Here is a 25,318-nt window from a genome sequence, read left to right on the forward strand (position 1 = left end):
TCCGTTTTTATTTGAAACGTGTTTTCACTAGTTGAACATAGTTTTCTGAAACGTCTTAGGACTAACTGGGACTGGTTTTCGCAATGTGCCTTGATGAAAACCAGTTTTGGTTAATTTTCAAAAATTACAACTTATTCAAACCCAAACGCATTTATTGCGCACATATTACAAAGTAGGTACATACTTAATATGAGTCGCTTAACTTAAACTCGGGTAAATCCATCTGTCAGATTATGCGATTTTGGTATTAATAAAAGGTAATAGGGTAAATATTTTTTTTTGAGTTTGAAGTTAAGCGACACATATTAACTTATTAACCCTCTTACTTATAGAAGAATTTCAGTGAAAACAGTTCCAAAACTTTCAAGAACAGCGACATTATTTTTGCACTCCCATCTAATTATGCCCCTTAAACCTATTTTTAGAAAAACAAGCACACACCGCTGATATGTTTTAGGTATTCCGTGAGCGTCAGAGCCTTCAACAGTGCTGGCGCGGGCCCAGCCACCGCGCCCGTCAATACGTTGACTCAAGAAAGTGGTAAGCACAGACTTGCTATTAGACTACGCATGCATAGAAGTACAAGTTACAACGTTTATAGTTATTAAACAAGCTATTATTCAGTTTCACCTATCCCGTTGTCTGTCAGTGTGTGGGTCTGTAATCATATCTTGCAAGTTAGATTTCACCCGTAGCATACCTAGCATATCGTAGTCATATCTCTCTATCAATCTTTCACACTGTAGCGCGACAGTCGGCTCGATTCGGAAAATGAATTAGATTTCTACTAGACTTCAACAAGTTACGATATGGATAATTTAAAGATATTTGTAAGATAGATATGTCAAATATGACGTTTCCGCGATTCTAGAGGTCCTCTTGAACGGTTTCGACAAGTTATGACTTAGATATCCAAGCCACATCTAGTCGATATCGAATGTAGATCAAATTGATCTCTAAATCGTCTCTAGATCTTGTGATTATCTCGAAATCCGAATAGCCCTGAGTGACAGTTGCATATCGTTCGCTACGGAGCGTGAACGATTGCACGTTGGCTACGCACCCTAAAATGACTGGTTTCGTTTTCATACAAAATTTATGGGAGCGGCAATATGTGGAGGAAGTGATCTGGTGTTGGTAAGCGACGTGCGATTTATTGCTTCGGGAACTCTACGGAATTGATTAATACTTTTATCGCTTTTCTTGAGTTTTTCTTATGCAACTCGACTCAGAAGAACAAGCCTTTGAAAATCGGCCAGAATTTAAATTCCAACATCCGACTGTTGAAATACAGATAATTATTAAATTTAGCAGCAATCAATTCAATTGTAGGTAATTTATTACCAAATTGATAAAATTGTCTGTGCAGCGTGCTAACAAACGCTAAGATTCTCGGGTCCGTTTGCGCTTACCTATACGCGAATCATGAACGAAAAGGTTTACCCTACTACATACAGTAGAACCCGCTTAATACGATCACGTTTAATACGATTTCCCGCATAATACGCCATTTTACGCCGGTCCCTGCAACTTTAGGCCTGTTATCATACATTTTTTCACGTTTAAGACGACTCGCGTCCCGCTTAATACGCCATCTAAAATTCCCTTTACGCACCATCTGGGGGGCGATTTTTGAAATTCGATCGCTCGATTTCGTCACTCGAAAATCGGTGGAAAACGACGAAATGCTAATTTTTGAAATACGAGCGATAGAAATTTGGAATCGAGTGGTATTGACCACTCGTTTTCAATTCTATTAGTAGAATTTAAATGCCTAGTAGGTAGCGGAGATATTATTGAACGAAATGCACGAAATCGAGCGGTCGAATTTCAAAAATCGGCCCCCTGCACGTTTGTATTATTGACGTAACCATCGTACGGTCGTATACAATACGCCGTTAGCCAACATTTTTTAAAGTGTTTATTACTTAGGTACCTTAGATTTATTGGTTTTGTCTTTAATATCTTTTGTCGGGTCCTTATCGGCGTGAGAATGCTATGCCATCTGCTTGACGGTTATGGACCACAGAGTGCAAGCTATCGCTCCCAGATTTTTATTTGCAGTTAGTTACTTACTTCACGACTTTCTAGTATTAGAGCCCATCGTTAGTGTTCCTAGATTATTTAACTCTACACTTAGATATCATTCGCTCATTATCACCGCTGCGGTGTTTGTACATGAATCATGAAATAATACTATTATACTTTTTATTTCACGTTAAATACGATTTCTCATTTAAGACGCTTTTTTGCTAGGTCCCCTCAGAATCGTCTTAAGCGGGTTCTACTGTATGTAGTAGGTAGTCCAACTTTGAGATTTGATTTCATCTAAAAATCCGAATTATCTTGACAAATCTGAACTTGCATTACCTATGTTCTCTAGAGTAAGTTTTGGAACAATACTGTGTATTATTCCATAATATTATCTCACCGCTGTGGTGTCGACAAAACCCTGTCACAATCCAATGCAAAATCTTAAGAGGATTTCATGAGCAGGAACCTGCTTAACTCGGGTTTAAATGAATAGACAAGGAAAACGCTTCAAAATATTATAAAAGCGAGCATTTGGATTTATGTAGCGCGTCTACCAATTATAATCTGAAAGGAACGTTAATTGTATAAAGGAAAGAGTTTCCACGAATTAACTTGAAATTAGTGCTGAAGTAAAATAGAGTTAAACTTGTAAGGCAGTTAATTTTGCTTTAAAATTCGACTTAAAAACATAGTAACAATTTGTATATCACAAATCTGCAAACAAATAAGAATTGTAGTAAAGAACTATGGAAGTACAATTTTGTAAGATTTTTGCATTGATCTTAACCAGATTTCCCGTTTTCCTGTATTGATTACTGATTTAGGTTAGATACTTGAAGTTAGTACCTGGAATTGGATCTGCCATAGATTATCCACTGATTTAACTAGATTAGTACATGACTGAGTTACATCGTTAGCGCAGTAGGTAGGTACCACGCAGTCACGTCCTAATAAATATAGGTAGCAAAGAGATACGATTTATCAATAGCAGCGATAGGTACATACTATCCTATCTCTGAATCAATTTTTGAATCTTCTGGAATAAGAAAAATCTAATGACAATTATTAATAATTAGAATTAGAATTTTCTTTGTTCGCTATTCCAAGAACTTGCAGCATGCTGGCTTATTTTTATCCTTATCTTTAAATCCTTTAATATTTATCTGCTATAAAACAAACTCAACTCAAGCTTCTATGCTGCATACGTAAAAAGTGGAAAAATTTCAAAAAAACAGTAAATTTTGTCTTAGATTGTTTGAACGTTCATTGAATTTCAAGAGTGCCCCACTTGTGCAGTGCCATCAGAAGGTCCCCGCGGCGTGCGGTGCCGCGCCGTGTCCCCGCAGAGCCTGAAGGTGGAGTGGTCGCCACCGCCCGCGCACGCGCACCACGGCTCGCTGCTCGGATACAAGCTGCTCTACCGCCCTGAGCACAGTGAGTATGAGGAAATGTACGATCACCTGTGTGTAGACTTGCACAAGAGTGCCCCACTTGTGTGCAGTGCCATCAGAAGGGCCCCGCGGCGTGCGCTGCCGCGCCGTGTCCCCGCAGAGCCTGAAGGTGGAGTGGTCGCCACCGCCCGCGCACGCGCACCACGGCTCGCTGCTCGGATACAAGCTGCTCTACCGCCCTGAGCACAGTGAGTATGAGGAAATGTACGATCACCTGTGTGTAGACTTGCACAAGAGTGCCCCACTTGTGTGCAGTGCCATCAGAAGGGCCCCGCGGCGTGCGCTGCCGCGCCGTGTCCCCGCAGAGCCTGAAGGTGGAGTGGTCGCCACCGCCCGCGCACGCGCACCACGGCTCGCTGCTCGGATACAAGCGGCTCTACCGCCCTGAGCACAGTGAGTATGAGGAAATGTATGACCACCTGTGTGTAGACTTGCACGAGTTATAAGGTCTAACCTTCTTCTTCAATTTAAGAGGTATCCTCTTGTCGGTGGAGTATTTTACATTTCTCCCTCTCATAAGCCATATCCTTGACCTCTTGATACGACACGACACCAGCTTTTTCTTTTATTTGGTCTACATAGCTACGTCTTGGTCTGCCCCTGACTCTCTTTCCTTTTATCTTGCCTGCTATGATGGTTTTAAAGAAGTTGTCGTGCCGTAACAAATGTCCAATCATTTTTCCCCGTCCGTTGTTGAAGGTCTAACCTACCTAACCTTTTTCCGTCATGATATAGGTATAAACAATATTGAAACTCACATTTTTTCTTCCCCATTTAAATTAAACGCCATACCAGCTGCGATATCTGTTAATATTATAGTAGGTTGCGTTCAAGTGACTGTATACTTAAAGTGTTCCTTAACTGCACAATAACTCTGGGGCGCTAAATGGTTCATAAACGTGCGCGCAGTTTTATAAAGTCCAGCAATAACTTAATCTTAATAAACTCACTCAAACAGCTTCCTTAAGTACGCAATTCGAATAAACTCAACGCAATCACGCGAACACATTTCTCATTGGAAATTAACCGTTGCATTTAACAAATAAACTTGAAACAATCTCAATATTCCAAGCTGAATGATGGCAGTTGTTTGTCGGCAGCGGCAGAGTGGCTGGAGTGGGAGGTGCGCGGGAGCGGCGGGGGCAATTCAGGAGCGGGAGCGGAGGTCAAGAGGGTAGCGGGCGTGGAGACGCTACTGCTGGCGCTGAGGCCGTACACGAACTATACGATACAAGCGTTGGCGTATACTGGGACAGGGGATGGTGTGCCGGCCCATCCTGTGCACTGTATAACGCAACAAGATGGTAATTTTCTCATTCATTTTGATGGACTTAACTTTATTTTAGAAACATGTCTTAGACTCGTACGACACTTGTTTGTAAATAAAATTGCTGGCTAACTAAAGTGACTTTATTACAGCTCCTGGACCTCCTGCTGCTGTGAAGGTCGTTGCAACGTCAGTGACTTCGCTAGCAATTAGTTGGTTACCTCCAAGTCGGCCTAATGGACCAGTGCTGTATTACACAGTGTTCTACCGTGAACTTGGCAGGTAAATACTTTTTTCAGCCTTAGGGATATTTTAAGCAATTGAATAAAAAATAATCAAGTGAGTGGCGACACGCGAGTGTTAGCAACAATTGTGCTTTGTTTATGATAAAAAAAATTGGATCGTGAGTTGTCCAGTTTATGAATCTGAACCCCTGCCTGTCATGATTTGATTTGGATTTTCTACTAAACAAATGATGTAAAATAATGCGCTGCCGTTTCATGCCATTCTGTGTGTTAATGAGAGTTAAATTATTAAGACTACTTCGTCATTACTCGTAAGTTGATCACAAATACCATTCCGTAGTATGTTTCGTTTTTTTTTTAATTAGGGACAGGCCTCCACAAACCACAACAGTGCAGGCTGAAGACAGTGATCCAACAGTGGGCTTGGGTGGCTCAGCCGAGTTAAGGTCCTTGTCCGAAGACGCCACATACGAAGCGTGGGTGGCCGCGCATTCTGTAGCTGGTGAAGGCGAGCCGTCCGCTCCTCAACCTGCAACTACTAGTTCTAGAGGTAAGTCCGTGGATTCAGGCTGCTCAACTGAGTTGAAGTTCTTGTCCGAAGATGCCACGTACAAGGTCCCATTAATATCTACTCTTATTTCGATTATTTTATGAATAGCTACACATGGGATCATTATATCTATCCAGCGGGAGTACGCTTGCTCTCGTTCGGCGTGTGGGCACGAGTACAATGCGGCCATTCGCTGCGTTTGGCGTGCGTGTGGAGAGGAGAGCCGATGCCGCGCGCGAGGTGGCTGCGTGGAGACCGACCCGTCACACACGACCCGAAGACGCATCTCACGCCGCATGGACATCTTGCTATACATGGTCAGTGTGCTTAAGTGGAATTTAGTTAGTTTGGTGAGTCCAGTGAGCTAATATTTAAGGTGCGTTAGGCGCAAATGACGTGGGCGTGTCACCATACAGTCTGAACATGAACTCATCCTCGAATCCCCCCACGCTCTTTGTAAAGTGCGACGCACACCTTCATGCTTTCTCAGCTCAAACATTTTTGGACCTTTTGTGCGGACAGTAGCGGCCGAAGGCCATGTGTTAGTGCTTTACAACAGTTTTACACTATTATGTTTCTTTAATTTACAACAGAAGTTGACGCATCAACAAGCGGCAACTATACATGCTCAGCGCGTAACGCCTTCGGATCCGAGGAGGTGACGTACCGGGTGGAGTGTGCCGTCCCTCCGGCTGCGCCAGCGCTGTTGCTCGACCATGCGGCCCACAGGGAAGCTAAGCTTACGTGGCGGACCACACACCATCCTGCTGCGCCGCCACATGGCAAGTATACAAGCACCTTGGGGCCGGTTGCACCAAACCGTCCGCCAATGTTCGTTAAAATTTTCCTGATATGGAAATATCTGCCGCCACCATATTTGACGTTATTCAAGTCGGTGATTTTGCCTGGTGCAACCCACTAAATAAAACTTTGATTTCGTGGAGTTTTTTTATTTATTTCATTGCAACTCGATTCAGTTCAGTAGATTATTTAAAGTCGCTTCTAGTCAAGTAAACTTACATATAATACACGTACAGGTACACAGAAAATCCCAAGTTTTGGTGCGGTCTATTCAACCTTGGGTTCGATTCTACAGTCATGTAATGACACAGTATTTCAGTATGAAATAACACAAAACCAGGTTTACTTGAAGGCGATGCCAAAATTTAATTCTAAATTGCTTATAAAATATTAATAATATGCTAAAAATACACCTATCAGCTTTACATTTTTAATGATTTCAAAATAGAAAAACTGACAATTCTCCTCAATATCTCGGTTGACAACCGCAAGTCAGAAATTTTACCCTTCAATACTTTAGTTTACAATAACGCTGGATGCTCTATCCTTGTACCTAGCCCCAATTTAAGCACGTCAAGTCACTTGGCGGATTACGGCAGCCGTCTGCGACTGCTCGCTCCTATACGTGATTGTGTTACTATGGCAAACGGAAATTATCCAGATGACTGTTTCGATTCACCCTGTTAGTGTTCTACCTACTTTTAAAGTCTTTAAAGGGCCTATATTCTGAACGACGTTAGACTAATATTATCAATGTATCATTCTAACACATGCTAAATTGCAGTTCATAATAATAGAGTATAATTTTTGGCTAATACCGTAATAAAGTGTGATACAAATGGGTCAATAGAGAGAAAAATTACTAGTGTAGTACATACCTACCTATAAGCTACATGGTCAGTATGAATTGTTAAAATGAGATAATTTAACCTCAATAAGTGTCCCACCGTGCTAATACTAGTATTAATTATAATTACCTACCTATAATGTTTACATAATTATTAAATGGAACAGAGTTGCTTTTGTTTTATTTCGTTCGATTTTAAAACAAAACAAATTCAATTCCATTTTCTAATACCATTGCCGCTAGAGGATTACGAGTACAATTTCAGTTTTTTATTTACTTTTAGTTAGGAATCGAAGCCTTTCAAATCTGCGATACAGATACCTTGGTATTGAAATTGATAGTTTACCAGCAATAGGTATTGCTATGGAACTTTGTGTGAACTTTCTGTTCTCGGTAACCGGTAACCGGAACCTATGTTTGTTTCACCATGCATATTACTTTTGAATTCTTTAACTATAATATTACTTTTAGGTTTTACCATATGGTGGGTGCGAGTTCGCGATGACAGCGTAGACAGCTTAGAAGCTAGTTCAAGAGGAGAAGAAGAGAGGAAGCTAGAAGCTGGTGGGGAAGCATCTAGCGTAATGCTCAGGTCTTTGTCCTGTGGGGCGTCTTATTCTGTACGCGCGGTGGCACATTCGAGAGCGGGGCCGTCGCCACCATCGGCGCCATTGCTGGTCAAGACAAAACCACCAGGTTAGGATAGTTTAACAATAAATTTACTTTTAGGTTTTAAAATATGGTAAGTGCGAGTACACGAAGACAGCTTAGAAGCTGGTTCAAGAGGAGAAGAAGAGAGGAAGCTAGAAGCTGGTGGGGAGGCGTCCAGCGTGATGCTCAGGTCTTTGTCCTGTGGGGCGTCTTATTCTGTACGCGCGGTGGCGCATTCGAGAGCGGGGCCGACGCCACCATCGGCGCCATTGCTGGTCAAAACGAAACCACCAGGTTAGGATACTTTAACAATAAATTTACTTTTAGGTTTTAAAATATGGTAAGTGCGAGTACGTGAAGACAGCTTAGACAGCTTGGAGGCTGGTACGAGAGAAGAAGAAAGGATGCTAGAAGCTGGTGGGGAGGCGTCGATCGTGATGCTCAGGTCTTTGTCCTGTGGGGCGTCTTATTCCGTACGCGCGGTGGCACATTCGAGAGCGGGGCCGTCGCCACCATCGGCGCCATTGCTGGTCAAGACGAAACCACCAGGTTAGGATACTTTAACAATAAATTTACTTTTAGGTTTTAAAATATGGTAAGTGCGAGTACGCGAAGACAGCTTAAAAGCTGGTTCAAGAGGAGAAGAAGAGAGGAAGTTAGAAGCTGGTGGGGAGGCGTCCAGCGTAATGCTCAGGTCTTTGCCCTGTGGGGCGTCTTATTCTGTACGCGCGGTGGCGCATTCGAGAGCGGGGCCGTCGCCACCATCGGCGCCATTGCTGGTGAAGACGAAACCACCAGGTTAGGAAACTTTTAGAGTTACATCAAGATAAGTCTGTCTTTTATGAAATTATGACGTAGAAATAATAGCACTTGAGCACTCTGTGCTGTCAATATCGTTGCAGAGTTATCTTGGTTTAACTCCTATTAAAAAATTACGTTTTATCCCATTGTGTCTGCACCACCGGAAAAAGTGCTAAGGCCGGTTCTGTATTATGCTGCCCATAATTCAACCCTCAACACCAATTATATTTTATAAGGCATGGATGTATGTTACAAAAGTTATAAGTTATAAAATTGTATGGTTTAGATATGTAATCTTAAGTAATAATAAATATAAGTTTAGGTACCGTAAAATGGGGTAAGTTAGGACAAATTCGGGGTTCAAACCTCAATAAAAGTTTATTTTTATATGTGGCACGTTGATTTATATACTTACCTACTTGAAAAGTGTTCCGGTAGTATGAACTTTAGTTTTTCAATGATACTTAATCTGTCGTTTCATTTCATAGATTCAACGATAAACACAAAATAGTAGGAAATCGCAGCTCACCCCGTAGTCGGGGTTAGGGGAGATAGGAATGGAGTGAGATGGGACAATTGCTAGAATTGCCACAATTAGCTTGACTTCTCAAGAGAATAAAGTATTTACGTAACAATGTGATACTATGATAACATTGATAACTCTGGTCTAAAAATACCATCTCAACCCGCTACCATCCGTCCTCACCCCATTCATAATCCAACTGCCCTCGTAATCCCTACTCACCCCATTTTACGGTACTTGTACATCAATTTTACCTACCTACCCAGAGAAGAAACTAGCTTCTATTTGGATAAGGCTTTCGTTAAGTGCATTCACTTACTTAGGGCCACTTGCACCATCCCTCTAACCCGGGGTTAAGCGGTTAAACTGTTAACCCAGTGTCAAATTGTACTGGTAACTATGGTAACTCGAGTTTTAACCGGTTAATCCCGGGTTAGTGGAATGGTGCAAGTGGCGCTTAGTGTCGGGGCCTAAACTTAGCTAGAAATTAACTAAGGCGTCTGTAGTCTTCAACTAGGATTAACTGCTAATGTCTGCGGACATCGACTTTGTTGTCCAGTAATATGTAGACATTTTCTCTGTGCTTACAATGCTATTTATATCTTTCATTAAATAAATCTTCAGTTTATAGCAGGTTGCAAAGGCGTGTTTTAAATATTGGTAGAAACCCAGTTGGATTAAAACTATCCGTTTTGTAAGTAAGTAAGTAATCATTTATTGTCAGATTGTGCATGTCAGTTTACAGATGTTACAATATTATTTGATTAGTGAGTGTCACAATCAACCGGTTTACGGTATACAATTTTTGAAATACCTGATGTACAGCGAGCTGCAAAAGTGCATGACGACATTGAAGTGATTGAAGAACCTTTTAAAAACGATATTGTCTTTTGTCTTCCCTAGTGTTAGTATGGGAAGGAGGGGGAGACCGGCGCGACCAAGAGGAAGGCGCCGAAGCGGCGATATGGAGCAACAGCAGTGCCCTCGCATTAGATGCTAGAAGGGCCGTGCGGTGTAATGCGCGCCTAGTCAGACTGCAGTGGCGACGGGCTGACGCTGGCGCTGCGTTGTGGACTGACGCCGATCTTACGTCACTACATCATCATAGGGAGGTGAGCGACTACGAGTATACCTAATAGTTACATATACAAACGTAGCAATAGATAGCAGAGTCTTTGAATTGGACGCTAGAAGGGCCGTGGGGTGTAATGCGCGCCTAGTCAGACTGTAGCGGCGGCGTGGCGTTGTGTGCAAATAGATTTTCAATTTAAGACCATCATGGCAATGGAAAAGAGCCCTACTTGCCGTTATGTAATTACAACTCATTTTGATCACACTGAAATTGGATTATATCTTTCACTGATTAGATATTTTGTATGACATATTATTGACCCTTACGAGTATATTGTTGGGCAGGTGGTAATCGGTGGTCTCACGGCGGGCGCATGGTACGCCCTCCGGCTGTGGACGTCCACGGAGTCATCGAGACACCAAGCCATAATCTACGCTGCAACTACTACCCACGCTGGAGGTATTACACATGACAGTGCTATTCCAAATGTGACATTTCGCATTATCACAGGTCGATGGCGAAAGCCGAGGATTTCGGAGGCACCTGGTGCAGGGATGTGAGGGGCAGTCGGGGTTCATATCGCTTCCTCAGACTTAGTGTAGGAACTTAGCTTCAAGTAGGCACTAAACTCTATTCATTGTCCCAAATCACAGCAATACCATACTTTTACAAATCACACCGTCCAGAATACGTGCATATTTCTGTAAGTTTGTAAGTACGTTGTTTAGAGATTAAATTTAAGTTGACCATACCAGCGCTCAAACTTTTCGACCTTAACTCGACACATTTCCAATTGTTATGACACCGTCCTGCTTGTCTGGGCGGTTCAACAAAGTTACAAGTTGCAATGAAGTTAAATTGTTCGGTTTAAAGCTCTTACGAGTTTTCTCTCAGTGGCATAAACGGTATACACTGGCGCGGATAACATTTATAACCGACTTGGTTTTAATTTTATCATGTTTCCTATTTTAATATAACTTGTTAGTCACACTTGACTGTAGTTATAGTTTGGTACGTTAAATTGCATGCTCAGATATTTTCAAGCACCTTAGCCATTCCGGTAGGTATATCTGACGGTGACTGACTTACAACGATTAAGCAATTTTATTAGAGATGTCAAATGTTACTCTAGAATAAATCAATTTATGAATTATAAATGTATCGTGCTTATTAGCATGCGTGAAGCGTGAATGCTCAGCTTATTACTTACAACTTATTACTACTTACTAACAAGGATTTTTCCAATGGCGGTTACAGTTGTTATACGTAGTGGGGTAGAATTTTTATACTCTAATTTCCTCGTTTCATCATTAGGCCTTGTGCATCTTTACAGATGATTTAAGCTGCATCTATGACGTATATTATCTAGCGACAGAGTCGCTCGTGGCTATATAACCCGATCCTTGAACGGCACAATCGCCCACATTTGTGACAAATAAAAGTGCATTGAAGATCCGCATCGAGGCGACCCTCATCGCGCATGTGTTTTATTGCCCGTTTTCGGGCCAAGTCTTGAAACCAGGACCTATCGTGGGTTTCGCGACCTCTTAGAAGGCTGTTCCTCCACTCCGCGCGGTTTCCTCGTTTAAGTTAGAATATTCTTTGTTGTTGAATCACGGGACGTCGATTATAATAACACATTATTTTCAGAGCGTCTTCGACGACCAGTGGCCTTCCAATCAGAAGGCAGCTCAGTAGGGACCGTTGGAAGCAACGCCGAGGCCGAGCGGGTACTCGGAGCAGTATCGCTGGCCTTTGCAGCACTAGCTGCTGTCGCTGTCACGGCTTTGATACTTGTTCTACTAGCTAAACGAAGGTAAGACTAACTACTGGTAGCAATCATTTCAAGAGGGTACCTAGCTCTGTAAGGGACAGTTGTTGGAAGCAACGCCGAGGCCGAGCGGGTACTCGGAGCAGTTTGCTTTGCTGCAGTGGCTGCTGTCGCTGTTACGGCTTTGATACTAGTCCTGCTGGCTAAACGAAGGTAACACTAACTACTGGTAGCAAGCATTTCAAGAGGGTACCCAGATCTGTAAGGGACAGTTTTTGGAAGACACGCCGAGGCCGAGCGGGTACCCGCAGCAGTTTGCTTTGCAGCAGTGGCTGCTGTTGCTGTCACGCCTTTGATACTTTTTCTACTGGCTATGCGAAGGTAAGACTAAAGTCTGGTGAAATTCAAGAAGGCAACTCAATAGGAACAGTTAGAAGCAACGCTGAAGCCCAGCGGGTAGTCGGAGCTGTGTCGCTCGCCTTCGCAGTCGCAGCACTGGCAGCCGTTGCCATCACGGCTTTGATACTTGTTCTACTGGCTGAGCGTAAGCAAGACTTAATATGTAGAATTGAATATTAAAATGTATATTCACATGAAAAGAATACTAACAACAAATATTAGCACGTAAGGTTTATCTCTAAGTGCTGGTATGTATAAAATAAACAATAAACAATAAACTTAAGAAGGCAGCTCAGTAGGGAAGGAAGGTATTACTCGGAGTATCGTTGGCATTTACATTTTCTGGCTGCTGTTGCTGTCACAGTGTTGGTACTTGTTCTACTGGCTAAGCGAAAGTAAATATTGGTTTGATATAGAAGAACTTGCCACGATAAAATATTATGTTATTTTAATTTTCTTTTAAATTCTTTCGCAGTGCATTTCGCTTGTACTTAAACTTTTAAGTTTATCGTTATTTTATTTATTTAAACTTCGAACACCCACGGCCCACAATGACAGTTCCTTTTAACTTTAATGCTCTGGAATTTTACTGTCTCCTTATAATCGCTGACTCAGTTAAACCCAGCTTCAGGTACGATTCAACTTTACTAACCCGCTTTTGGAGAGCGATTTGTGCCCTGAATGCATCCAATGCTGGCCGTTACCGGAATAAATAGCTCGTTTATATCAGAAAGCAGTTGGGTAAGCTTGAACAATAGGTAGGTACAGTGTAGTCAAGTAGCTTAAGTTTGCAGAGCAAACAAAGACTGTCTGCTGCATTTAAGTTGTGCACTTTAACAATCCTTTTGTTATTTCGGCTTCAGATAACATTAAATATGATTTTTCCCCAATATGCACGAATGGTATATCGTCGAAATACAAGCAATTGTTTAAAATCGTTATCAGAAAAAAAAATACATAGATCTCTGGGCATACCTATGCCCTCTCCTTTGTTTTTCCATTCGGTCATGTACTTATTAAGTTACTTAATTCCACCATTTTGTTTGATCGCGTTCAAGTCGTCACACTTCTTCTTTTCGGCTTGCATGCACCTAGGCCTGCGCCTTCTTTAGTGTCTCGTAGGCAGCCATTTTGGACCTACAATAGTGTTTTATACAATCGTGATATAATAGAGAGCTTTTCAGTCGAGTAGCGGTTTTAGGCAACGACGCTTGCTGAGTTGCCTAAATAAGGTACGAGATTGAAAAGCTTGATTATATCACTATTGTATACAATACTTTTTCTACGAGTCAACAAAAATATACTTCCAAAAGTATATAGTTAAGATACGCGAGCAGCCGCGATACCTTCATACTCGTAGCTGCCGCGGCCCGGCGGTTTGGTCAACGACACCTTCTCGTAACTCATGAGGCCCTGGTACTTGCTCCTAGCTAAATTCAATTTTTAAACAGATTTTTTCTCTATTTTAGCCACCGTAGCCTATGGAGACTAACAAGTAACGCTAAGCGATTTTCGTAGTCTATGCATGTTCCTATATTATGGGTGTCACATGCGCGTTTCTGACTTATGAAGCAATTGTTCCTACAATATAACCTAAAATAAATAATTAATTTGAGCTATGGTTTTGTTTCGTCCTCTTGACCGCGGCGAGCTGTGATTGGTCAATTTCATTATAGTTGACTAAACTGTATCGAAATTAATATTATAGTTGAGTTGGGAGCCCATACATTAAAAGTACCCAAATGCAGTTTGGTATACGAAATCTTAATTCAAGAATTACAGTCGACGGGTAGAAAAAAGGATAAAGATATCGTTCTACTAAAGGTGAATTGTGAGAACTGAAAATAGGAGTTAACCTGCTTACTAACTGCAGCGGCAGTTAAGAGCCAACGGGAGTGGTCATTTCTCCATACAAACGTATTCCTCGTTTTTCTCCGTGGTTTTAGAAGCTAGAGCAATGTTTTTGTTCAACACAGATTAATATTGTCAATATCTGTGTCGGACCGTTTTGCTTTTTTTGATATTTTTGTTTTTTAAGGCGCTAGAGCCCTTCAAAAATGGCCGAAATGGCCTAATTGACTATGCCGCAATGAGAGGCGTGGCATTCAAAACTGATATCAATTAGCCAAAAAAGCAAAAAGGTCCGACACAGATAATTTCATAATCATTTAGATTTACAAATTTGGTTACGATTGGGTAAGTTTTAGAAGGAGGAAACAGAGGAGTACGAAACCTCGATTTTTGAGATTTTTACGCAGGATTTTTCGCCTTGTCTTTATCGCACTACTTTTAGGTGCCGCTTCCGTTAGCGAGACGGGTATATTTACCTAAAATATTTAAAACTCAGCTCCTGTTTCGTCTTAAGGTATGCTTTTATATGATTAAAAGTCGTTTAAAAGTAGTCACATTGGTAAGTACACTTCAGGTACAAATCTCTGAAAGCGTGCATGCGCTACTACACTGCTACTGCAACGGAAATGCAACTCGCGAAAGGCAACACGTCATGCCAGAGACATGAATAAAATATAGACAACAAAGAGCGCTTATCTATACCACATATATATGTGGTATAGATAAGCGCTCTTTGTTGTCTATACACTATGCACGTATATACGTGCGAGGAAAGATAACACTAAGTATGTGACGAAAAATGAAACAGTACGGAAATGGGATAGGGTTGCTGGGAAGGCTTTTAGCTCCAAAGTTAATTATAATATTTCTAATTATACAAAATTATTATTTCTAATTATAACACTAACAACTTATTGACCCTTACACTGCATATCTTTATGTCACTCTCCATACAGTGTATTTCAATCATATCGCCATGATTAATTGCGTTAGGTACTCAGTTATGCCAAATTTGACATGTTAAAGAGATAGGAAATAGCGTGACAAATTTTCGAGCTTTTGAACCCCCGCTGGGTTCAAAAACTCGAAAATTTGTGTGACGTACTTAATTAATGGATTTCGCCATTATGTTTGTTAGAAAGAGACAAACTTTAACAGAGTTTTAGGAATAAAGGGGTGTCTTTACTATTAGCTCATCTTTTGCCACACTACGCTTGTGAGCACAGCGCAGGCATTTGCATCCAGTAAAGCGCAAATGAACGCTAGCTCTGTTTTCATTTATATTGTTCGCGCTACATTTTACATGAAAAAAAGTAAGTTTATTGACCGAACGCGTTTACTAACGAAGTTAGTTTTTAAATGTTACCAGTGGATTGTATTTACTTCTACAGGTCAAAAGTCAATATTGTATTTTTTTCTTGTGCAGTAATCGTATTTATCCCTTTAGCTAATAAATGCACTGTTCCATTACTTTTGTGAGATTACTAATAAATACTTAGTAAACATTCATCAGATTTTTTTTGATTACGGATAATCTTAAACCAGACGCCGACAAAATAGGTATTGGTGCTAGGGTAAGGCCTGTTTCAGCAACGTGCAACAATGATGTGTCCATATTACGATAATATACGATTTATACGATAATTAACACCAGTTAAACCGTACGCCTGTATGAAATTATGTCAGCCCCTTCCAACATTACATGTTTAACAAAACCGGACAACTACCTACGAGTTGGAGTCGCCCGTCGAGGGTTCCGTACTTTTTAGTATTTGTTGTTATAGCGGCAACAGAAATACATTATCTGTGAATATTTCAACTGTCTAGCTATCACGGTTCATGAGACAGACAGACAGACGGACGGTGAAGTCTTAATAATAGGGTCCCGTTTGTACCCTTTGGTTACGGACGGAACCCTAAAAACATATATTTCTAATTAATTAATACGTATATTTGTCCAGTACGCTATGGCCATGCGGCGGAGCAGTGGATGAAGAGACGCGCCGCTGCAGCCACTCGGTCGCCAGCACCGACAAGTCAGTGTGCCCCGAACAACAGAATATGCGCAACTGCCAACATGACTACAAGCACGACAAGCTGTCTCCGGCCTCGGGTTCGTATGTATATGAGAAACAGTGGGATAAAGAGACGCGCCGCTGCAGCCACTCGGTCGCCAGCACCGACAAGTCAGTGTGCCCCGAACAGCAGAACATGCGCAGCTGCCAACACGACTACAAGCACGACAAAGCTGTCTCCGGCCTCGGGTTCGTATGTCTATGAGTAACAGTGGGACGAAGAGACGCGCCGCTGCAGCCACTCGGTCGCCAGCACCAACAAGTCAGTGTGCCCCGAACAGCAGAACATGCGCAACTGCCAGCACGACTACAAGCACGACAAGCTGTCTCCGGCCTCGGGTTCGTATGTCTATGAGTAACAGTGGGACGAAGAGACGCGCCGCTGCAGCCACTCGGTCACCAGCACCGACAAGTCAGTGTGCCCCGAACAACAGAACATGCGCAACTGCCAACACGACTACAAGCACGACAAGCTGTCTCCGGCCTCGGGTTCGTATGTCTATGAGAAACAGTGGGACGAAGAGACGCGCCGCTGCAGCCACTCGGTCGCCAGCACCGACAAGTCAGTGTGCCCCGAACAAGAGAACATGCGCAACTGCCAGCACGACTACAAGCACGACAAGCTGTCTCCGGCCTCGGGTTCGTATGTCTATGAGAAACAGTGGGACGAAGAGACGCGCCGCTGCAGCCACTCGGTCGCCAGCACCGACAAGTCAGTGTGCCCCGAACAACAGAACATGCGCAACTGCCAGCACGACTACAAGCACGACAAGCTGTCTCCGGCCTCGGGTTCGTATGTCTATGAGAAACAGTGGGACGAAGAGACGCGCCGCTGCAGCCACTCGGTCGCCAGCACCGACAAGTCAGTGTGCCCCGAACAACAGAACATGCGCAACTGCCAGCACGACTACAAGCACGACAAGCTGTCTCCGGCCTCGAGTTCGTATGTCTATGAGAAACAGTGGGATTTAGAGACACACCACTGGCGTGTCTACCATCCGCAACAGAATATCAGCAAAGTTTCAACAGCTGAGATAGGTTAAATGTTAAAACAAAACTGACGTTTCGCATTTTGAGAAAGCCTGTATAGGCCTCTCAGCAACGTAATCATAAGGATTTACACAGGTAGTTGTTTTACGAAAACGAATTAATACAACGCCTCATTTACAAGTAGATATTTTGACTTTTTTCTTATTTATAAATAACTAAAATATAAGTATACCTATTGACCGCTGCGGAATTACTTTGCCTTATCCTTTCGCCTTTATTCATTCTTAGTTTTCTATAAATAAGTTTGAAACACATTTTATCTTTTACCTCCCAATCAAAATCAATCGCAACTTTAAATATTCATTCTGCTCACACAGATGTATACGAAATAAGCCCATATGCAACTTTTGCCGTCGGAGGCGAAACAGCAGCGACACTGGACCACACGTTACAGTTCCGGACCTTCGGTCATCGCGACAACGATGCTCCTCCTCACAGGCCGTGCAGGAAGCACCCACAGAGGCACCGGGATCGGGCTGAGGGTAAGACGTATGGTAGGTATCCTGACGGTTGTGTTAGGGTCTCCCCAGATATATTGACGCGCATTCAGCAAAAGCCGATAAAAAAAAGCTTTTGTCCGCGACGTCCGCGTAATAAGAGCGAAAAACTCGTCGTTTGGCTCGGCTCGCATCGGCCGGCGCCTGTCGACACGTCAGCGGATTTTTCGATCTTACTGCGCATATTAGACATCAAGCTTTTTCCTATCGGCTTTTGCCGAATGCGCGTCGATATATCTGGGTAGACCCTAAGCTTAGTTTCTTATCACATTCGAAAGGGTCGTTGATAATATAAAAATTTTACCTTCCAATAAAATTGTTATTATGTTTCCTTCTACGTCAGAGGTCTTCATTGAGAGAGTAACGCCTCCGGTGTCCGATAGATGCCGCTAGCGTCTATGTAGTCGCTCCGCCCCACGCCGTGACGTAGTTCCGCTTCCCCTCCCTGCGAACCGTCGTTGCTCGCTTTCCGCGACTCGCCGCCATGACATTGTTGAGGAGAAGTACCGTCGGCATAAAAGTAGCCTAGTAGCCTGCCAGGAAGGCATTACTCAGACCTCTGACGTAGAAGGAAACATAATAACAATTTTATTGGAAGGTAAAATTTTTATATTATGTGTTCCGTATTCTACGTCAGAGGTCTTCATTGAGACCTGTTTATTATCTCCTGGTGGCGAGTCAGCGGGCGCGCAAGCGTTAGGGCTACACCTACTGTCATAGAATTCAGAGAAAGAATAAATATATACGCCTTATTGCAACCCATGAAATCACAGTGACTCATTATAATGATACATTACAGGAAAATGAGAATTTAAATTGTAATCCCAGGTTCCAATCTAACGTTAAACTGGTTTGAGAGATTTCTCATTCGAAATCGCATCCGATCCGCAGAATCTCGGCGATAGAATCGTCTAAAGAAAAAGTTATGTTGCTTACATATATATAACTTAAGCTAATTGGATAGTTTTCCAGCCAATTTAGTGATTAAGTACATCGTGGATCGAAAGCAATCGTAGGCGAGGCCGGCTTGGATGAGACTGTGGCTGGAAGAAATAGGCGCAGCGTCCCCTAACATTTTGTGTAATTCTCATAAATTGACGTACCCAGACTACCTACTTACTGGGTCTATACTTTATGCCGGAGCTTCTAAGAGTCCAGTCGGTAAGACACGTTATCTGGTTTAGAGCCGAATTTCGGACACAAAATAATAGCGCGAAAGTTATTTATGCAATTGCCCGGGCTACAAAGTAGTAGAGTAAGGTCATTGACCCTGCAGCCTGATGCTAACAGTAAAAGTGCGGCAGCTCTTCTATATAGGTACGTTGTAGGGCTATTCAAGTTAGGGCAAATAATTTTTATTGGATTTCTCGCGTCCCAAGTTGGTGGTTTGGGAGGCGCTGGTCTCGCTATTAATAGCCTTGGAAGAAGGCATAGTGTCCGATAGGCTTATGAACAAGTGTCGTTCTGAAAGCTAACATGGACAATAGAAATAGATGTCTGAGATAGCTCGTTACTTCACTTCATATTAGAGGTACCTGGCAATACATCTTAAGTTTGATGCACCATGAAGACCACGCATTTCTACATTGTGGGCGTACAGGCGGCCTAAACAAGGGGACGATCTAAGGAGTGCTCCCGGTACTGGTTTTCTATATAAACACAGTACCGGAACCGGGAATACCCGGTTCTCGCCATACAAACTCAGTACCGGGAGTATCCCCCGGACGATCACTTGAGTTTCTTTCTGTCTCTTTATCACTCTTCCATATTAGTGAGACACTAACAGTTGCGTCTCGTTTGCTACGTAGCGTTAGCCCTTGGCATGTTGTATGCATGCGCCAGTCACGCCAGTAGGCACTCACTCCTGATCCCGTCAGCCCGGTGTTGGAGCGTCCTATCTGACAGGAGCTACGCCTCGATTCTTAAGGTCGTTGACTCGTTAGGAAGGGCGGTCTGACGTTGTGTTCACTAGGACCGCCAGTAAATTGCAAGCTTACCACAGCTGCGTGAAGGCTCTCTCCTCATCACGCCGTCACAGTAAACAGACTAGGCTGGGAGGTGGAGACATCCATGCCAAGTCGTATCACCGGCAGCTGCCAAACGCGTCGTGGTAGCAGTTCAAAGAGTCTGTTAAGAAATACCGTGGCACAGTGCGAGGGCTCTCGAAAGCGGAGGCTGGCTAACAGGGCGCCTATCAGGCGAAGATAGTCTCGGCGGCTTCTGGGCGCAGCTGCGCCTCTGGCGCGCAGTGACTTCTTGATAAACCGTCGCCCTCGGGAGTTGTACCGACCTGGTAAGTAGCAAGAAACCAGCGCGACTTGTAGACGATCTGCTGGCATCAGCAGTTTTTGCGACAGCCGTGGTAACGGAGGGGATGTAGTGTCGCCGTCGTTTTATGTATACTGTAGCGGTCCGGTTGTATGTTTGTAGTACACTACTGTCGTCAGCGCTGCAGATGCGGCCCGTTAACGATTACTCTCCACTGAAAGGGCCTTACCTCGTACATTGTCTACCATTATTGGAGATTGTAACGGACTGCAGGCATAAGATGAGGAGGGAAGTGGCACGAGGTTTTCGGCAGCTGTCAGAAGTGTTGCTGGTGTCACCTTCCTCCATGAACTAAAGTTTGCGAATTTTCGACTATTAAGCAGGAGGCATTGAGTCTAATTTCTGCTAGAAACTCGGCAGCAAGGCAGGCCTGTATGTCACGAAAAAGAATACTTTCAATCGGGGTGCTGTGCCGCGTGTCCCACGTGATGTCTAGGAGCGTGATGGTACTGCATGCTTTTAAGGAAATCGAACTGATGAAATCAAGTCTAAAATCGATTTTGGCGCTTTGCGTAACAAAACTGTTTTGATAAAGTCGAAGACAGACAGATGCAAACTGCTGGAGTCCTCCTGGCCCCTTTCTCTTAGCACCGGAAACTCAAGCTTGTTCCGGCGCAGCGGGTTTATTTGTCCCATTTTGTTTATTAGGGGCTTGGCGAACGAGTTCGTCTTTGTAAGGCGGAACTTAAGCTGGAGAGCGCGGGCAGCAGAGAGATAATTATGTGAGGACTGCAGACCTTTTCGATGCCTTCAACCTCGGTTGTGAGCGGTCGCACAGGATCGTGTCGCAAAGCTGCTCTCCGGTTGGATCGCTCGCTGGCCTCGAGACATCGTAGGACCCCCGAAGCGGCACGGCTCCTCGTCGATCAGCACCTTTATGAAGCCCAGGGACGCGACGTATTTTCCTCTGGGTACCGACATGTCTTACCGCTTTCAACTCCGGGCAGTCGAGTCACGCTAGGACGAGGCTCCTAACGACCTTGTCTGCCGTCGCCATCCTTAACCGAAACCAAGAGTTTAGCGGTCTGTTCGTGCTGTGGCACCATAACTATAGGCGCCTGCGTACCTCAATAGGACCATGTGGACAGGACAAAACTGATACCGTGGCGCCAGCGTCAGCTTGGTAGGCAGCATCGGCGACGGGTAAGTTCGCGGTGGTATTCTTGCGAACAGAACATGGGCTCCATTGCAAGGGACGACATCGTCGTAGTTGCAGCATCGGTGGGCAGCATCGGCGTAATTGTCGGCGCCATCATGGCAACCGCCGCCGCTCGGGAGGCGCCGGTGCGTTAGGTGAGAGGCGCCTCGTGGTGGCCGGCTCGAGAGGCGCCGGTTCGTGAGACGAGAGGCGCCATCGTGGCGGCCGGCTCGGGAGGCACCGGTGCGCGAGGCGGGCGGCGCTATCATGGCGGCCGCCACTGGCTCAGGAGACGCTGGTGCGTGAGGCGAGGACCCATCATGGCGGCCCGCTCGAGAGGCGCTGTCGCGTGAGGCGGGTGGCACCACCGTGGCGGCCGCCGCCGCCGGCTAGGGAGGCGCCGGTGCGTGAGGCGAGAGGCGCCATCGTGGCGGCCAGCTCGGGAAGCACCAGTGCGTGAGGCGGCCGCCGCCAGGCTCGGGAGGCGCTGTTGTGTGAGGCGAGAGGCGCCATAGTGGCGGCCAGCTCGAGAGGCGCCATAGTGGCGGCCAGCTCGAGAGGCGCCGGTGCGTTAGGCGGGCGGCGCCAACGTGGTGGTCGTCACCGCCGGCTCGGGAGGCGCCGGTGCGTGAGGCGAGAGGCGCCATCGTAGCGGCCAGCTCGGGAGGCACCGGTACGTGAGGCGGTCTCCGCTAGGTTCAGGTGGCGCCATAGTAGCAGCTAATAGCTCGAAAGCCGTGAGGAGGGCGGCGCCATCGTGGCGACCGCCGCCGCCGGCTCGGGAGGCGCTGGTACGTGAGGCGAGAGGCGCCATCGTGGCGGCCAGCTCGACAGGCGCCGGTGCACATGACGGACGTTACCTGCACGGGAGGCGCCGATGCGTGTGGCGGGCAGCGCCATCGTAGCGTCCTCCGCTGGCTCGGGGGGGGGGGTGAAGTGTGCGCGTGGCGGCTGGCTCGTAGTTGTACGCATCATCACGGCGACACTGTTGCCCTCGGCGGCGTCATCGTAGTGGCCTCCACCGGCGCGTAGGTCACCAGCGACGCTATGACGGACGGCAACCGACGGGCGAACGGCACCGCCGCTGTACTGTAATGTTTCCACTGCTTCCACGTAACTTACCTTCCTTCCACTTCGAGCAGTCGGGACGCAGGAGCGGTCCGCCTTCACCTTTGCGCCAGGACGGGATCGAGAGGTGTAATCCACCCGCGCCGGACCGCAGCAACAGGAGCGGGCGTGTTCTCTCGGAGTCTCGGACTGGAAGCGCCCGCACCGCGACACCTCGGGCCCCGGCCCGCAGCGTCGCGGCGTCTCGGAGTCACCTCGGACGACAGCAGAAGAAAGTCGGCGGCGCCGGTGCCACGGGGGCGGGGGCTTCCCTGTCGCGTCGCTTCTGAACGCCAAATAAAACTATAATATCATTAAACTGGCTCACCGGATGGTTCGAGACAATCCAAACCTCCTTATCAGTCCTATTGAAGCGCGGCACCCAACAGCAGCGCGCGCAGGCTGTCCGCCTCCGCGCCGCCCGGGCGCCGCACCCGCCGCCGCAGGCACGATGACCGCACGTTTCCTCTCCGAACGCGGAGCGACTTACGTTACCACTTGTTGATAAAAAACTACTAACGCACTTCCTACTTCGATCTCGAAAATGCGCGACCCGCCTGAGAACCGTGCCTGTCAAAGTAGGCATTTACAATGCGCAACTAACAACACGAGGTACTCCCAGGCTTGTTAACGGTAACGATTTTAGCAACATGGTATGTAAAAATTCATTTAGCCATAAAAATAAAAATAAAAAGTGGGTAGAATCGAAAAACACTTTCGATCGCGAGATCGCCAAAAGACTAATAATAGCGATCTCTGCTATATCTTACTATTTAATGGAACAAGCTTTGGTTCGGAAATTTTAAAGCACCATGCTGCAAAAATGTACGCAAAAAAATTTGCGGACCATCGGACAAGACGGTCGACGAAACAATGCCATGGCGGCGAGTCGCGGAAAGCGAGCAACGACGGTTCGCAGGGAGGGGAAGCGGAACTACGTCACGGCGTGGGGCGGAGCGACTACATAGACGCTAGCGGCATCTATCGGACACCGGAGGCGTTACTCTCTCAATGAAGACCTCTGACGTAGAATACGGAACACATAATAAGTACATATTTCTGTTTTGGTTACAAAATGTATATTAGAGTAAAACTTGAAAACTCCATGATTAGGTATGTCATGATCACGTCTCATTTTTGTCTCGTGTACGTGTTTACAAAGTATCATTCAAACTACGGATGTAGTGCATAAACATTTTCCATCGTATTTTCACGGAAACGTACGAACGTGTCTTGCTATTTTAGTCAGTATCGGTACAAAAAGTACTGAGGTTGGCTGAAGTAGCATGACAAATATGAACGTTTCCGAGAAAATACGATGGAAAACAATTAGGTATGAACTACATCTGTAGACATTTATTATCTTGGCCATATTCCACGTTTTAACTTCCATTCTAGCGTTTGTAGCAGCTGTGCCGTCAACGATAAATGCCAGTATCTCATGAATCATGAACGCTTATAGTTTCTGGGCTATAACCGTGATAATCGAAGTTTGTACATTTTGAGCAACTATCTCTGTCACTCTAATTATGCCTTAAGAGTGGATCAGCTACACCTACACTCTAATAACACGAGTTAAAAATTGCCTACTCCAGAGCACACAGTCGCTATGGCCGAAATCGGTCAGGAGAGAGCATTGGGTTAAAAGAGAAAAAATGCCCGAAACTTGCATACTTCGTTGTTCGCGGTAGGCTCTCTGTACCCGCCTATTTGTTCTAAATAGAAGCATGTTTGTTTAACAGTCGAGAAGCACCACTCGGACTGCGAGCTGCAGCAGCTCAGTCGCTACGAGAAGGTGCGGCCGAGACACTGCGCTGGCACCTCCTACTGCGTGCCCCTCGCACACCATGGTAATTACATTTTATAAACACATACAACCTTGACTAGAAGTATTAAATTATTTTCCTTTCTCAAGTTGAATTACTTACTAATAATGTCTAACTAACGTAAAAAAAACCTTTGCACATTATATATAAGTATATGTAATTTAACCTATCTTATGTACAATAAAGTGTTTATATACATTTTAACAGTTTACATAATACATACAAATAAAAGTCTGTATAAAAGAAACATTGCCTGAAAAATGCTCGATTAACATATATCAAGAACTGTATTAAAAACCAAAGCTATATAAAATAACTTAACAACAACCAGGTTTGTTCGACAATATAGCACGAAATATTTAATACGCTATTGCTTTCATTAATCTCTTAAGAGCTCTTATGAGAGATCATTAAAATTGTGTCAGATACTTTTGCACGCTTCGGTGTGCAAGATATTATGTATGACGTGACGTCAACAATAATAACAATCAATTATGCCGGCGGATCTGCAACATTTTATTGAAGAGAAATTACGATCAATTTTATTTGTGCCAAAATTTTATACATTAAAGGTTTTATCGCGTTGAATGCGCTTCGAATTCTATGCTCTGGGCAAAAGGATTGCATCCAACATTGTACATTTATAATATCATCATCCATCATCATAACTTACGAGCTTTGCTCTTGTCGGTGGAGTAATCGCCAACCATTTATTTCTTGTACCAGTCTTTTAACTTCCTCATACGACGCATTACTTTTTATTTGGCTGAGATAAGTAATTCTAGGTCTCCCTTCTTCTTTTGTCTTTTCAACCCTGCCTTCTAGGATGTTTAGGAAAAAGTTGTCATGCCGTATAACGTGTCCTACCATCATGCCTCTCCTATTTCTTATTGCATTTAATAAGCATCGCTTTTCTCCTATAATACTCAGGACCTCTTCATTCGTCTTCTTTTCAGTCCAGCTAATCCTTTCCATCCTCCGCCAACACCACAATAATATTAAATACAATTAAAAAGGTTTGCGTGCTCACATCT

General features: G+C 44.5%; 1 protein-coding gene and 1 long non-coding RNA gene across 2 annotated transcripts in view; one reads left to right on the forward strand and one right to left on the reverse strand.

The window, feature by feature from the left end:
• The window catches only part of LOC134799486 (uncharacterized), a 458,421-nt gene that overhangs the window by 196,777 nt on the left and 236,326 nt on the right, over nucleotides 1-25,318 (reverse strand). The window lies entirely within an intron of this gene.
• The window catches only part of LOC134799480 (cell adhesion molecule Dscam2-like), a 95,963-nt gene that overhangs the window by 70,363 nt on the left and 282 nt on the right, over nucleotides 1-25,318 (forward strand). The window contains exons 21-34 of the mRNA XM_063771892.1: nucleotides 458-540; nucleotides 3,331-3,468; nucleotides 4,586-4,789; nucleotides 4,905-5,034; nucleotides 5,363-5,547; nucleotides 5,685-5,864; nucleotides 6,141-6,329; nucleotides 7,667-7,891; nucleotides 10,074-10,282; nucleotides 10,587-10,701; nucleotides 11,893-12,058; nucleotides 16,225-16,376; nucleotides 17,706-17,882; nucleotides 24,201-24,308. Of these exons, the coding sequence (XP_063627962.1) occupies nucleotides 458-540; nucleotides 3,331-3,468; nucleotides 4,586-4,789; nucleotides 4,905-5,034; nucleotides 5,363-5,547; nucleotides 5,685-5,864; nucleotides 6,141-6,329; nucleotides 7,667-7,891; nucleotides 10,074-10,282; nucleotides 10,587-10,701; nucleotides 11,893-12,058; nucleotides 16,225-16,376; nucleotides 17,706-17,882; nucleotides 24,201-24,308 (2,261 nt within the window). The remainder of the gene's footprint in view (nucleotides 1-457; nucleotides 541-3,330; nucleotides 3,469-4,585; nucleotides 4,790-4,904; nucleotides 5,035-5,362; nucleotides 5,548-5,684; nucleotides 5,865-6,140; nucleotides 6,330-7,666; nucleotides 7,892-10,073; nucleotides 10,283-10,586; nucleotides 10,702-11,892; nucleotides 12,059-16,224; nucleotides 16,377-17,705; nucleotides 17,883-24,200; nucleotides 24,309-25,318) is intronic.

The sequence above is a fragment of the Cydia splendana genome, chromosome 18, assembly GCF_910591565.1.
Source record: "Cydia splendana chromosome 18, ilCydSple1.2, whole genome shotgun sequence".
NCBI lineage: Eukaryota > Metazoa > Arthropoda > Insecta > Lepidoptera > Tortricidae > Cydia > Cydia splendana.